Source organism: Euwallacea similis, chromosome 28, assembly GCF_039881205.1.
Source record: "Euwallacea similis isolate ESF13 chromosome 28, ESF131.1, whole genome shotgun sequence".
NCBI classification, from domain to species: Eukaryota; Metazoa; Arthropoda; class Insecta; order Coleoptera; family Curculionidae; genus Euwallacea; species Euwallacea similis.
This window is the reverse complement of record NC_089636.1, coordinates 2,464,806-2,477,946: the sequence shown is the minus strand read 5'-3', so window position 1 is coordinate 2,477,946 and position 13,141 is coordinate 2,464,806. Positions and strand designations below refer to the sequence as shown.

At 32.2% G+C, this 13,141-nt stretch overlaps 2 protein-coding genes across 6 annotated transcripts in view; one reads left to right on the top strand and one right to left on the bottom strand.

Moving 5' to 3' along the window:
• tmod (tropomodulin) overlaps positions 1–13,141 on the top strand; it is a 94,878-nt gene that overhangs the window by 25,364 nt on the left and 56,373 nt on the right. The gene's annotated exons all lie outside the window — the stretch shown is intronic.
• LOC136417424 (uncharacterized) lies at positions 9,788–12,090 on the bottom strand. Its single transcript, XM_066403101.1, has 2 exons — positions 11,741–12,090; positions 9,788–11,504 (listed from the first exon to the last, which is right to left on the bottom strand). Exons 1-2 carry the CDS (start codon positions 12,067–12,069, stop codon positions 11,450–11,452), a joined length of 384 nt encoding a protein of 127 aa, XP_066259198.1. The 5' UTR covers positions 12,070–12,090; the 3' UTR covers positions 9,788–11,449.

Genomic DNA, 13,141 nt, shown 5'->3' with positions numbered 1-13,141 from the left:
ATCGTTTTAAAGGATTCGTTAAAGATTTAATAAAAATTAAACTGGAAACGAGCTCTTGGAAAGATGATTATAAATTAGTAGAAGATTATATATCAGCTGCAAAGAAACATTTAGACTTAGATTTAGATAAAGAAAATATTATCCCAAATCCAGGAAAAAGAGCTGTTGCAAAAATTTGTTTAAATTCTCTTTGGGGAAAATTTGCACAAAGGCAAAATTCATCTAAAAGCGAATATATTACTGACGCTAAACGTTGGTATGAAATTTTATTGGATGATAAGCTTGAAGTAAGCAATACTAACTTCATAAATGAAGACATGATTCAAGTAATTTACAACTATAAAAATATGTTTGTTGAAAACAGCTTAACAACTAATGTTTTTATAGGAGCATTTACAACATCTAATGTCAGACTTAGGTTGTATGATATGTTAGCTCAATTAGATGAAGCAGTGGTATATTATGATACCGATACCATAATTTATATTGATGATGGCACTAATACTGTTAAAACAGGTTGTATGCTTGGTGAATGGACTGACGAGTTTAGCAAAGATGATTATGGCAATGATTGGGTAAGCACAGGACCAAAAAGTTATGCCTATGATACAAAATTGAAAAAGGGAGTGACGAAAATTAAAGGATTTACTTTAAATCATGAAAATTCTCAAAAATTAAATTATAAAACCATGGAACAAATTTTTGATAAAGAAATTGACAAAATAAAACTAAACTATAATACAATAACTAGAAATGTCAAAAATAAAACATTGGTTAATAAAAACGTAACAAAAGAATTTAAATTTGAATATGACAAAAGAATGATATTGAATAACGAAGATTGAATAATAGATACTTTATTTTGGGGTTATTGTTGAGTTAAATTGAATATAAAAAATATTTTGTAAAAATAAATAAAACAAACAATATAATTAATAATGCACTGTAAAAAGTTAAACGCAAAGTGTGGTCGTTTTCGAATACGGGGGCAAAGCGCCCTAGGATGCAAAGCATCCATATCGCCTAGTTTAGGTTCGTTAATGGGTGTAATACTATACAACAATATGGCGGAAGAAGAATTTGCTAGAGAATATTTAAGCTATGATATGATACCATATAATGAAACTATTAGAATCGATAAAATTGGGGTATTAAATTTTAATTGTTTGAACAAACAGGCAATGGGCAATTCGATATAAGACATTTCGTGAACAAAGTCCTAAATTGTTTCCTCCGCACAAATTCGATACATGAATATGAAGATGACGAACAAGTATCACCAACAATAATAGTTAGTAGAAACAAAAAATACCGAACTGATCAGCGATTATGTTTTCCGTTATCTGATATAACTACGAATATTATGATTAAACAGGGCAGAACGGGTAAGATGCTTATGCTCATTGAATTGTTTATTGACAAAAAAGATAAATGAGTTTTACCTTTATTAAATTTGGATACAATACATAGACAACTTCAAAATAAACGCATAGAAAGTAAACAAAGTAAATTAAGTATGTTGCGGCGTAAGGAATAAATAATACAGCCTTCGTCATTCTACATGGGCGCGAAGCGTCCTAATAATGTTCTTCGAACCCATAGGTATAATGTTTTCGTTATTTTTTAAAGTGTTTTCTTACTTTAAAAAATCTTAAAGACCCTGATATTATTTTAATTTCTAAAAACCATTTAACAATAAAATTGGCCGTGAAAAACGATATTAAGCTAATAAATAATTATTTGATTATTAATAACCTTTAACTTGTGTGAGTTAGCGTTTCACTCTATTGTATTAATTATAATATCTTCCACTCTGCATTTTTCTAGATTTAAGACTAGCATTGGTTGCATTAAAAGGTATTTAATATACGGGCACAAAGCGCCCTAATAGAGCTCTTCGAGTCCGTATACCTGTCATATAATTAAAAAATATTTGTAAATTTAGTTACTTGATTTCATATTTCGCATATTTTCCAAATTACTAATATTTAAACTTACATTATCTAATTCTTGTTCTAATACATGTAACTTTTTCATTTGCTCTTTAATTCGAAGTTTAGTTTTTATAACATTTTCATTAATTTTCTGTTGTTTTATTCGCAATTGTGCAATTTTTAAATAAATTGAAGTGTTTTCACTTTCATTAGATATACGGACTCGAAGAGTCCTATTAGGGCGCTTTGCGTCTGTATAGAGTCTAAAAATAGAGACACGCGTTCACTGCTATTACTCATTTTGTTGTGTTGTTTACAAACGCAAAAACGATAATAAAGTAATACTTTTAATGCAACCAAACCAAGTCGTATATAAAAATAAAAGACCGAACAAAGCCAAGACAGCTAAAGGGGAAACTTTTTCTGTCCCTACCATTTAAAATACATTGTGCAAGTGGTGATCAAAGTTCACGTCGGTGGACAGTATTTTGTGGCACCAATTTAAAAAGCACGTAAACGATGGTACACGAATCAACACTACCCCAGCACTCAAGGTCGAATCGAGTTTGCAAAATGAAATTAGTTTTTAACTTTTCGATTTCAATTGCGAATCGCAGAATAAAACCGGAACGTTTTTTTTCGTGTGTTTTCGCAGGATTTTGAAGAAATCGTTGAGCTATGCTCAACTAAGTTTACACATGGCGTGAACCGTTACATTCAATTACCTACATTAGAAAAAAATTTTCTAACAAAAGATGGATCTAAACGTTTTCCTCCTATTCATCATATGATGTGCAAGGTAGTTTTTTTGAAATTAAAAAAAAAATCGGAATACATTTCTTTAATTTTTCCTAGATAGGTACCGGGGGGTTTGAGAAGGTTTTTGATGCCTTTGCTTAAAAGTTTTTTCAATGGTTTGAGTGAGACGAAAAGATTAGTGCGGCGGGTTGGTTTTTGGCAGTGATTGGGGGTTAGGTAGGTACCTGGGGATTTAGAAAATTTGAGTTGGTAATAGGTGTCAAATATGGTATTTTGGAGTGTGGGGTATAACAGCCCACCTAGTAGTTAAATATCAAGAAACAAGCGTAAGTTTTCAAGTGCGATTAAAAAAAAATTCTTTAGTTGAAATTAATTTAATTTTCTTGTAGTAGAGGTAATTGTGTGCACTTACCATAAATATCCACCGTAAATGTCAACATATTCAGCATTAGTAAAAGGAAGCGCTATCATAAAACAAATAACACACTTAAATACGATTTTAGAAGTACAGCAATAACATCAACAACGGCTAATACCTATTGCTAGTTGAATACAATATGCCAGAAAACGATAATAGGAACTATATTTTTAAAGAAAGATAGATATGGCCATTTAAGCTATGGCTTAGTCAATAATAACAAATTTCTGTAATAAAAAGTTGTAAAATTTGGAATTGCTTCTACGAGAAAACGGTGCATTCTACCAAAAATCATCAAGAGACAAAAAAGTATCTCAACGAAAGGTAGAATCAGGTAATGTAACTGCTTGATTAAAATTTTTAACGGTTAAGTAAATAGGGGCCTTTATACTTATAGTCCGGCCTTTATATCTATCTTATGGCAAAACTGTATTTTTTATTTCTTTATTTTTTAATTGTTACGATCAAAAAATGTTGGTACACTAAATTTCATAATAATCCGTTGAAGGGTTCTTTCAAAATAAATGATTTTATCTAAATGGGGCCCTATATTCAAAGAGTCCTAGAGTTTAAATGATAAATTTTTGGGTAAAAAGGAAAAATACGTTTTTTTTAATATTTACGCTTTGATCTGGAACACCCTGTATATTAAGATTCTTCTTATTATTATTATTATTATTTAGTATTATTATTATTATTATTTAGTATTATTATTATTATTATTTAGTATTATTATTATTATTATTATTATATATTATTATAAGAGAAATTAAATTTCGTTAATTATAGTGTTTTTTAGTATGAATCGAAAAAAAAATGTTTTGGACAATTTTTAAAAATTTTTAGCTGTAGTATTTGAATCTGTAGACAAGATGGGGGTTGCTATTTGAAATTAAAAAGTTAACCACCACCTCACCTACACGAGGGGTGAAGGGAAATAAACTTTAACGTTAATACATTTCTTGTTAAGAGTGTTAAAATTTTGATACTAAACATTTCTTTATAGGATGCTAGTATTCGAGATATTTCGATATACCAGGTTTTAGGATATTACTGATTGTGAAGGGCTTCTAGATGATAAAATTCCGGGAAGTTATAGTGACTTGAATGATGCGAAAATCGTAAGCGAACCTCCTGTAGATTGAAATACCGAGCCTGGGGGTGAATATGATGAGAAAACGTTAGTCCCCAAGTAAAGGCATTACTTTTATGGGAAAAACAATTACAAGTCTAAAGTCCCTTCTTTGTGTATGAAAACGATAGCGGAAAACGTTTTATACCTTCTTTAGTTAAGAAGGTCTGTGGTAAAAAACCGCGTGTTACACTTTACGCAGCATGGTCTCTATTGATGACGGAGTCTAAGCGTGGCTCTAATTGATAAATGAGGAGATAATACAATCAACATGTATCAAAAGAATCAAAGCTAAAAATTAAAAAGATCCTAAAAACCATTGAAAATTCCCAGACAGAAAACAACGATAATTAGCCCTTCCAGCAAAGGAGACAATGCGAAGGTCAGCCAAGCATTCTGCATCCAAAACGTAAACACCTCTACATTGTGCACTAAACGAAACACAATTTTTAAAAACCTTCGAATAATTTTGTGTAATCAGTGTAAAGCTGCTCAATAAGCCGTTTCAGAGCTGCGAAATTTAAGGACAAAAATCTTTGCCAGTTTTTGCACTTAAATTTCCATTTGGCAGGCCTGGAAATCGCCATACCAGTTGAGTTTTAAAAAAGAAAAACCATCCAAGAAAAAAAACACTCATATGCGGAAGGTAGCACTTAAGAAATTAATATCCATGAATTTAAGCGCAAAACTGAATATTTAATAGAACCTCGCTCTATCCATGCTTCTTTTTATTAATTACATTTTTCCAGACTATAATGTGATACAGGATAGAGTGGGGCAATGCTAGATTTACTTAACTTTGCTAAATTAAAACTCATGTTAAACATAAATCCTCAAAATATAACAAATATTCATCAGTTAACGCTGCTGTTGAGTATATGTATATGTGTACACCACAATAATACTCCAGTAATTGAGTGTCTATTTTCGATCAAGATCATTTTCCGCCTGTTTATTTTCAATTATTACGATGTGGAAAATCTATAAATTTATACCCGGAGACCTACTTGGAACATTTATTAATAATGTTTCTGGGTTAAGGATTTATTACGATTTTGTGTAGGGACTTCTATAGGGGATCGGACCAGAGCTAAAACATGATCTGGAAACTTTCTCGAATAGAGATTCAAGAATCCTTCTGATTCATTTCGAGCCCAATCTTGCAACGTGCATTGTCCAAAAGCGTTCTCAAACCTTTCTGGGATCGTTTCCTGATCCGTTGGGAAAGCCAATTACGTTTGGTCAGCAAAACTTCATTATTAATACGTCCAGCTAATGGAAATAGTCAAGTGACAGGTGGTTAGATGTATTATCATCACCATCATTATTTCAAGTATTTCCTGGAATGTCAGAGCGTTCCGGCAACATTTATCTTTTGTCAAAATAAGTCGTCCATCCACTATATCTTGCGTATAATTTGGGACTTATCTTTTTTAATTTCTGACTGGCGCTTGGCATCAATGAGCTTAAAATGCCCGTTTGATGGCTCCATAGCAGCTAAATATATCATGTGGAAGAACACTCTGGATTAGTGTTCGCTAAATGTTTGCTATAATTCATAATTAAAAATTCCTATGCCACCCTGTAGGCATATAATTTTCTCCACTGCTCTTATAGCGAAAGAAATGTCCCCATATAAATTTAACTGCAAAGTTACTGCCGGCAGGAATATATTGGTCTTCTGGCTGTAATCTCTTGTACACACTTAATCACATCTATATTTTAGCATGCACTGGTCAGTTGTACGTTATCCAGATAATCACACCTGCAGCTTTATCTTTATGTGTTTCATTCTCGTAGCATTTACGATTTTCCTTCATCACTTACTCATTGCTTCTGCAGTTGGGTAATTTACGTTCGATTTATACGTGGATTACAGTTAATGAAATATATTCGCATTTATATGCGTGGCGTAAACAGAACTTATGCAACAGGACCGCAACATAAACAGGACATTTATTACAGGATGTCGGGAAGTGCCGGAGCGACTAATGAACATGGCGGGTCAGCTAAGGTGGTTTCGATCTGCTTGAAATAGAAACTAGTTTTTTGGAGCGGATGCATGTTTACTTCAAAAACTCGTCTTCCTTGCTAAAATCAAAAAGAGCTGGTTTGATACTTTGTTCCGTTAACGGGCTCCATTATTTCCATGTCATTGTTTGCACTTTTGCCAATCTTTGCTTGCAGCATCATTTTAAAAATATTCGGGTTAATGTTGTTTGTGAGACGCCCCTGGCCTCTGACTACGTCGCTAACTTTTGGGTTTTTCAAAATTTTAGCTTTCTTATTGGCTCTGCTATCACAATATTGGAAATTATAACGAGTCAATGGTTGAATTTGTCGAAACTTTGCCAAATATTTATCCTTTATTTTTAACCGAAAAATATTGTTTTTAGTTTAGTCACGTGATATAATATTAAGATTTTATTAGGGCCTTATTTCGAATAAGAATTAAGCACATTTTCGAAAATTGCTAAAGATAGGCATAGGGACTATTAAAACCAAATTATCAAAAAGAAATAATGAACTTAAATATTGAACCATCTACAGGGTGTCCCATTCAGCATACAGTGTGACCCATAAATTCCGCACCACATAGGAAATTCTTTTACTTATGATTATGGCTAAATTTTGACTCTGCTTTCGGGTTGTGCTTCAGAAATGATGAGAAACGATATACAAATCGAAAAATAAATGACTATCTATAACTGTCAAATTGCAATTTTTTTTCAAAAACCTTCAAAATCTACCAATATTTCTTAAAATTTTGAAAAATTACAAAAGAATAAGTTTCTCGGTTTCTTATTTTCTACCCATATGTCAATTTTAAATTTTCTCGGACGATTTTCATTAAAAAAAAAATTTTGTATTCCTACATTTCCCAAGTATTAAAATCGGTCAGCTGATATTTGTTTATATCTAATTCTGTGTCAATAAACTTTATAAAAATACCGGAATAAGGTAACCTGAACATTTTCTTTATAAACTAGATCAATTTTGCATCAAGGCATACGTAGCGTTTTTAATGAATTTTACATTTTCTTTAAAAAGATGAAGTTATTACAACTTTAACTAATGGATACTCATTCAGACAATTAATTTTTTATTTACTATAATTATTCTTACAAGGTTGCTGACCCATTTTTAATACTTCGGAAATACAGGAATACAAAAAAAAATTAATGAAAGTCGTATAAGGAAGTTGAAAATTGGCATATGGGTAGAAAATAAGAAGCTGAGAAACTTTTTACTTTGTAATTTTTCAAAATTTTGAGAAATAATGGTAGACTTTGAATATTTTTGAAAAAAAATACAATATGACAGTAATAGACAGTCATTTGTTTTTCCATTTGGCTGTCATTTCTCATAATTTCTAAAGCACACCCCGAAAGCAAAGTCAAAATGTACCTAAATTCATAAGCAAAAAAATTTCCCATATGATACGAACTTTATGGGTCACACTGTATATCAGAGTTGTTACTACTTTTTTATATAACCGACAACGTCGCATCTTTGATCGAAAAATGTTTTTCCAGAGGCTGCAGAATTTTTTAAGGTTTATCCATCGATTATGAAAGAAATGGAGAATACCGTTTTCCGTAATCTTAAACACAACGTAAAGTGATTGATATATTATGACCTCTAATGCTATCTCCGTTGCAACTGCAACTACAAACCTGAGAGAGAATTTACAAAAGAAACTTGACAATTAATTTTCTGAAACCTGAAAATTCCCGAAAATAAAAAATTGTACCTAACATTACATTTTCCCACGAAATGGCAAGAAGTTGGAATTTGAGAACAAGATAAGTGAATTGAATGGATTGAACATGGGTAGTGATCCACGGGTCGAAAAAGAGCATTCAAAATTTTTGGGGAGCTCCATTGCTTCCGATTTTAGCAAATTTTCTAAAATTGTCCAGAATTTGCATCTCTTATCTTAACCAGTAAGGACGACTCTACAGCGGAGCTACATTGATTATGGTTAAATCTTAACTAGCAATGTTGAGAGCTGTTGTAGTAATTATTCCAGTGAACATTGTGAAGAAATGCCTGAGCCGAAAGTTGTTGATTTTCAGACTCATAAGATTCTTAAAATAATAAAGAAATTCCAACTTTTAATAAGAACAAGGGCCCTGATAGATTGTCTTCGGCATTTCCTAAGAATTGTGAAGACTCGTCCACTGGGTCAAATTTTCCAGTTTTTGTTCAAGCGCGGTTATTTTCCTTATTTTACCTGGAAACGGTCTTGGCTTAGACCAATCTTTAAGTTTGGATCAGAAAAGGATATTAAAAATTATAGAGGATTTCCTTACATATGTTTTTCTTTTAAGGTGTTTACATCAATAATAATTACTGGCAAACTTTCTGAAATAATTAAGTATTTATGTCTCTTATCTTTAGAAACAGGGGTGACTCAACATAAATTCAATAACAAGAACTATTTGTTTTTGGAAACTATATTTGATATTCCTTATTATCAAAAAAATATATCTTCGGCGACAACCGGAGCTAGATCGGTAGTTAATGGGTCCTCTTTGATCTCCGGCTATTACCAAAATATGACGGTGGTCTTTGTATCGGAATTATGAATCTACTTGACAAGGGTTTTGGCTTACAATGTAATTTACCTTGACTAAATCTAATAGAGTCGTGGAATTTATGGCATGAAGATATTTGATTCTGAAATGTTGTGCACAGATCTTAAAAGTCTTAAACTTTACGCAGATCGCAGTTTCATTGTTGCAGTTGAATCTTCCACTCGAGTGTTCTATCATGCTCTACTGCCCCAAGTTAAAACTGTGGGTTTTTGATCAAAATCAGTGAAATCAAAATGATTGCTTCCTGTGTTTATTTCCCACTATCCTAAGATCTCCGAAAGAAGAAAATTTCCACTAGTGGCGTTCGTGCAGCCATTCAATGGAATGTTTTTAATTTTTAAAAATGATACCCCACTGACTTTTCTAAATACGAATGTATTTTTGTAATATTCCATCAATTCTTAATAAAAAAGACCTTTTAATGTGTTTTGTTACTCAAGTAGCCGTTTTCGAGATAAAAAACAATTTCTCATTCTTGTACCTAAATAACTACTAGGTGGGCTGTTATATCCCACACCCCAAAATACCACATTTGGCACCAATTACCACCTCATATTTTCTAAATCTCCAGGTACCTACCTAGCCCCCAATCACCGCCAAAAACCCACCGCACTAATCTTTTTGCCCCACCTAAATCATTGGAAAAACTTTTAAGCAAAGGCATCAAAAACCTTCTCAAACGCCTAGGTACCTACCTGGGGAAAATTAAAGAAATTTATTCTCTTTTTTTTTTTATTTCCCCAAAAAAGTTAGTTTGCACAACATATGACGAGTGGGAGAAAGACGTTTAGGTGCATCTTTCCTTTTTAAAAAATATTTGATTTATTTAACACATTTTTTATTGTGTCATAAATACTTTTAGTTCATAGCCCCTGGCAAAAGTCATTTAACCGATTTGTATACAGAGGAAAAAGAATAGAAGAGCATACAGAAACACTGTTTATTGATTTGTTAATTTATTTAGATACAAAAAGTAATGACTGCTTAAATGTTACATTTTATGTTCAAACTGCATCACATCTTCCTGAATACAGATATGACACCGAGCGCAAGCGTAGTTTTCAGAGATCGTTAACTGATTTGTGCCAGGCCCTGTAGTATACAGGGTATTTTAAATTCGACCCTCACCATTGGGATCTCGGAAACTAGAGGAGATACGAAGAAGTTTAATTAGGGGCAAAGTTGCATAATCTAGCACTTGATCGAATACCATTTTCAAAATTTTAATTTTCCGAATACTTCCAAAAATATCCGAGAAAAACTAAAAATTGGAGAATCCATTTTTATTTTTTTAGCGTTATTTGACAAGGAAGGTTAAATCAGTAAGCACATTTTCATTGCTACTTTTTCTCAGCTACACAATGACATATTCAGATTTACCATCCGACGTTTCGTCTTTCGGCTATCATTATCAACTTTATTTTTTCTTATGGGCGCCATATTGGATTTTTCGACAGAAAAATATTGCGTTTCATTCTGATTTCATTTATATAAAACTTCTTATAATTGACTTTTTTAAAAGCCGAAATATTTAAATAAAAAGAAATATTACATAGTTGGCCTTGACACCATCGAAAAACTTTCTTTTGTTCGCGCTATATGCCAGAACTCCTCAGACGAGATTAGAGCGTGCGCAGATTTCTAATGAAAATGAGCTTCAGAAATGAAGAGAAACAAGATATGTTAAGACTTTATTACAAACTTGATAAGAACAGTACGAAAACGGCTCAAATGTATTTTGAGTTATATCTGGAAAGACAACAGCCGCATAGAACATTACTTAAAACTTTGGATGAACATTTCAAAAGCACCAAACTCACTAAACTGACCAAAAACCTAAAATGAAGTATGGAAGCAGAATGAAAAAAGATTTTCAAAGGTACCAAACTCAGCTAAATGTTGATCCAAAGTTTTAAATGTTTTATGCGGCTGTTGTCTTTCCAGATATAACTTAAAATACATTTGAGCTGTTTTCGTACTGTTCTTATCAAATTTGTAATAAAGTTTTAACATATCTTGTTTCTCTTCATTTCTGAAGCTCATTTTCATTAGAAATCTGCGCACGCTTTAATCTCGTCTGAAGAGTTCTGTCATATAGCGCGAACAAAAGAAAGTCTTTCGATGGTGTCAAGGCCAACTATGTAATATTTCTTTTTATTTAAATATTTCGGCTTTTAAAAAAGTAAATTATAAGAAGTTCTATATCAATGATACCAGAATGAAACGCAATATTTTTCTGTCGAAAAATCCAATATGGCGCCCATAAGAAAAAATAAAGTTGATAATGATAGCCGAAAGACGAAACGTCGGATGGTAAATCTGAATATGTCATCGTGTAGCTGAGAAAAAGTGGCAATGAAAATGTGCTTACGGATTTAACCTTTCTTGTCAAATAACGCTAAAAAAAATAAAAATGGATTCTCCAATTTTTAGTTTTTCTGGGATATCTTTGGAAGTACTCGAAAAATTAATATTTTGAAAATGGTATTCGATCAAGCATTAGATTACGCAACTTTGCCCCCAATTAAACTTCTTCGTATTTCCTCTAGTTTCCGAGATCCCAATGGTGAAGGTCGAATTTGAAATACCCTGTATACATATTCAATTAAACTGGTGAATTTGGGCTTGGTGTACCTGAGGACCTTCCTGAATCGTCATCACTGCAAGAATATTAAAAAAAAATACAGTTTAGCTCAGAAACAATAAGAGTTCATCTTGATCTATATCTTATAGAAGACTGGAACAAAAAAAAAGTGACATAAGCTATAGATATGACATTCTGCATCTTCATCAAAAATAATTTTTTTATAAGGACTTATAGAATGTTAGTTTTTGTTTTATAGGATTAAAGTTGATGTTTTGTTAACAACTGTTATAATTATAGTTCATATTTTACCTATCAGCTCTGATGAGTCTCCGGAACGCATTTTTGGTCAATTCCGTTCCAAATTCAATGTCGATGTGGTGTCCCTGTCCTAAGAACTCCAGTTCCAGTCTTATAGTTGTTGTACTTAAGTTTATTACGTTATCAATGTCTGTAATTCCAATACACATTGGATAGACCGCTGGCCCTGGCGAAAGGATTAGGAAAACACCACTTTCATTATCTTCTATTACTTTCAAATTTGCTTCACATGCGCCTCTTTGCATGTAATTTACAAGAACACGATATTGTCGTGCCATGATTCGTGTAAAATTATTTCTAAGGTAAATTTTTTTATTCATTTTATAAATTTTTAAGATAAGAAAAATACGAGTAGAATAACATAACCTTGAATGAATAAAAATAACATAACAATATGTACATGTCGGGTTTATAGGTGTTTGCGTTTACCGATAGAATTCGGAGTAACGCGGCGTGTTGTTGGTGCTAACGGGGTGATCTATTCTTCCGTTACAAGTTGAACACGCTGAAGGGACCAGTATTCTAACCCGGCGAAGATATTAGTCATAGATACAAAATACGCGCTGATATTACTCGACTATCTTTATTTACACAAAAACTATTGTTACATTTATTATCACAGTCTGTATGTGCTATACTGAGGGTGATAATCGTGGTACGTTACCTCGAGAGAGCTAAGAATAAGAGTATAAGAGTTCAAGAGCTTAAGAGCTTTTGGGTATAAGAGCTTAAGAGTATGAGAGACTAAGCGTGTAAAAGGGATTTTAAGGGTCTTTTTGGGTTTTTATAACTAACCAACCCTTTCGCTATTTCCGCCCCTGTTACTAGTCAACTGTCACTCCTGTGAGTGTCACTTGTCGGTGCAGGTTCTCGGTGTGAACTACTCTTGAGTGTATAATGCACTACATACACTTTAAATGTCAAAAATGTGTATAGTGGGTAGTTTTCTCCCCAACAGAGCACCTTGATAACTTCTTTCATAGATGGCGCTCACTATTTAAATTTGTATAGATTTAATATTATTTTTAGTTTAAATAGATCCAACTATGTATTTTTAAAATAACTTCTTTATAGGTAAATTAACTATAAATAAAACATTTAAAAATTTTTTATATCCCTTTTACTGTGCATATTTGATGTTTAGTTATATACAAACACATTTGTGGTTTGGTTTTTAAATTTTTAATTATTTCCTCAACTTGTTTTCTGGTTAAATTACCATATTTATATTTATCATTTAAATTGTATATAAATTTGTCAGGTGCCTGTTCATTTTCTGATTGATGATTATTCGCATTCGTAACCTCATTATTTGGTTGTTTTAATTGCCTCAATTGCTCACTTTGTTCACTTTTTATTATCTCTTTGTTACTGTTAATTACAGTATCTTTA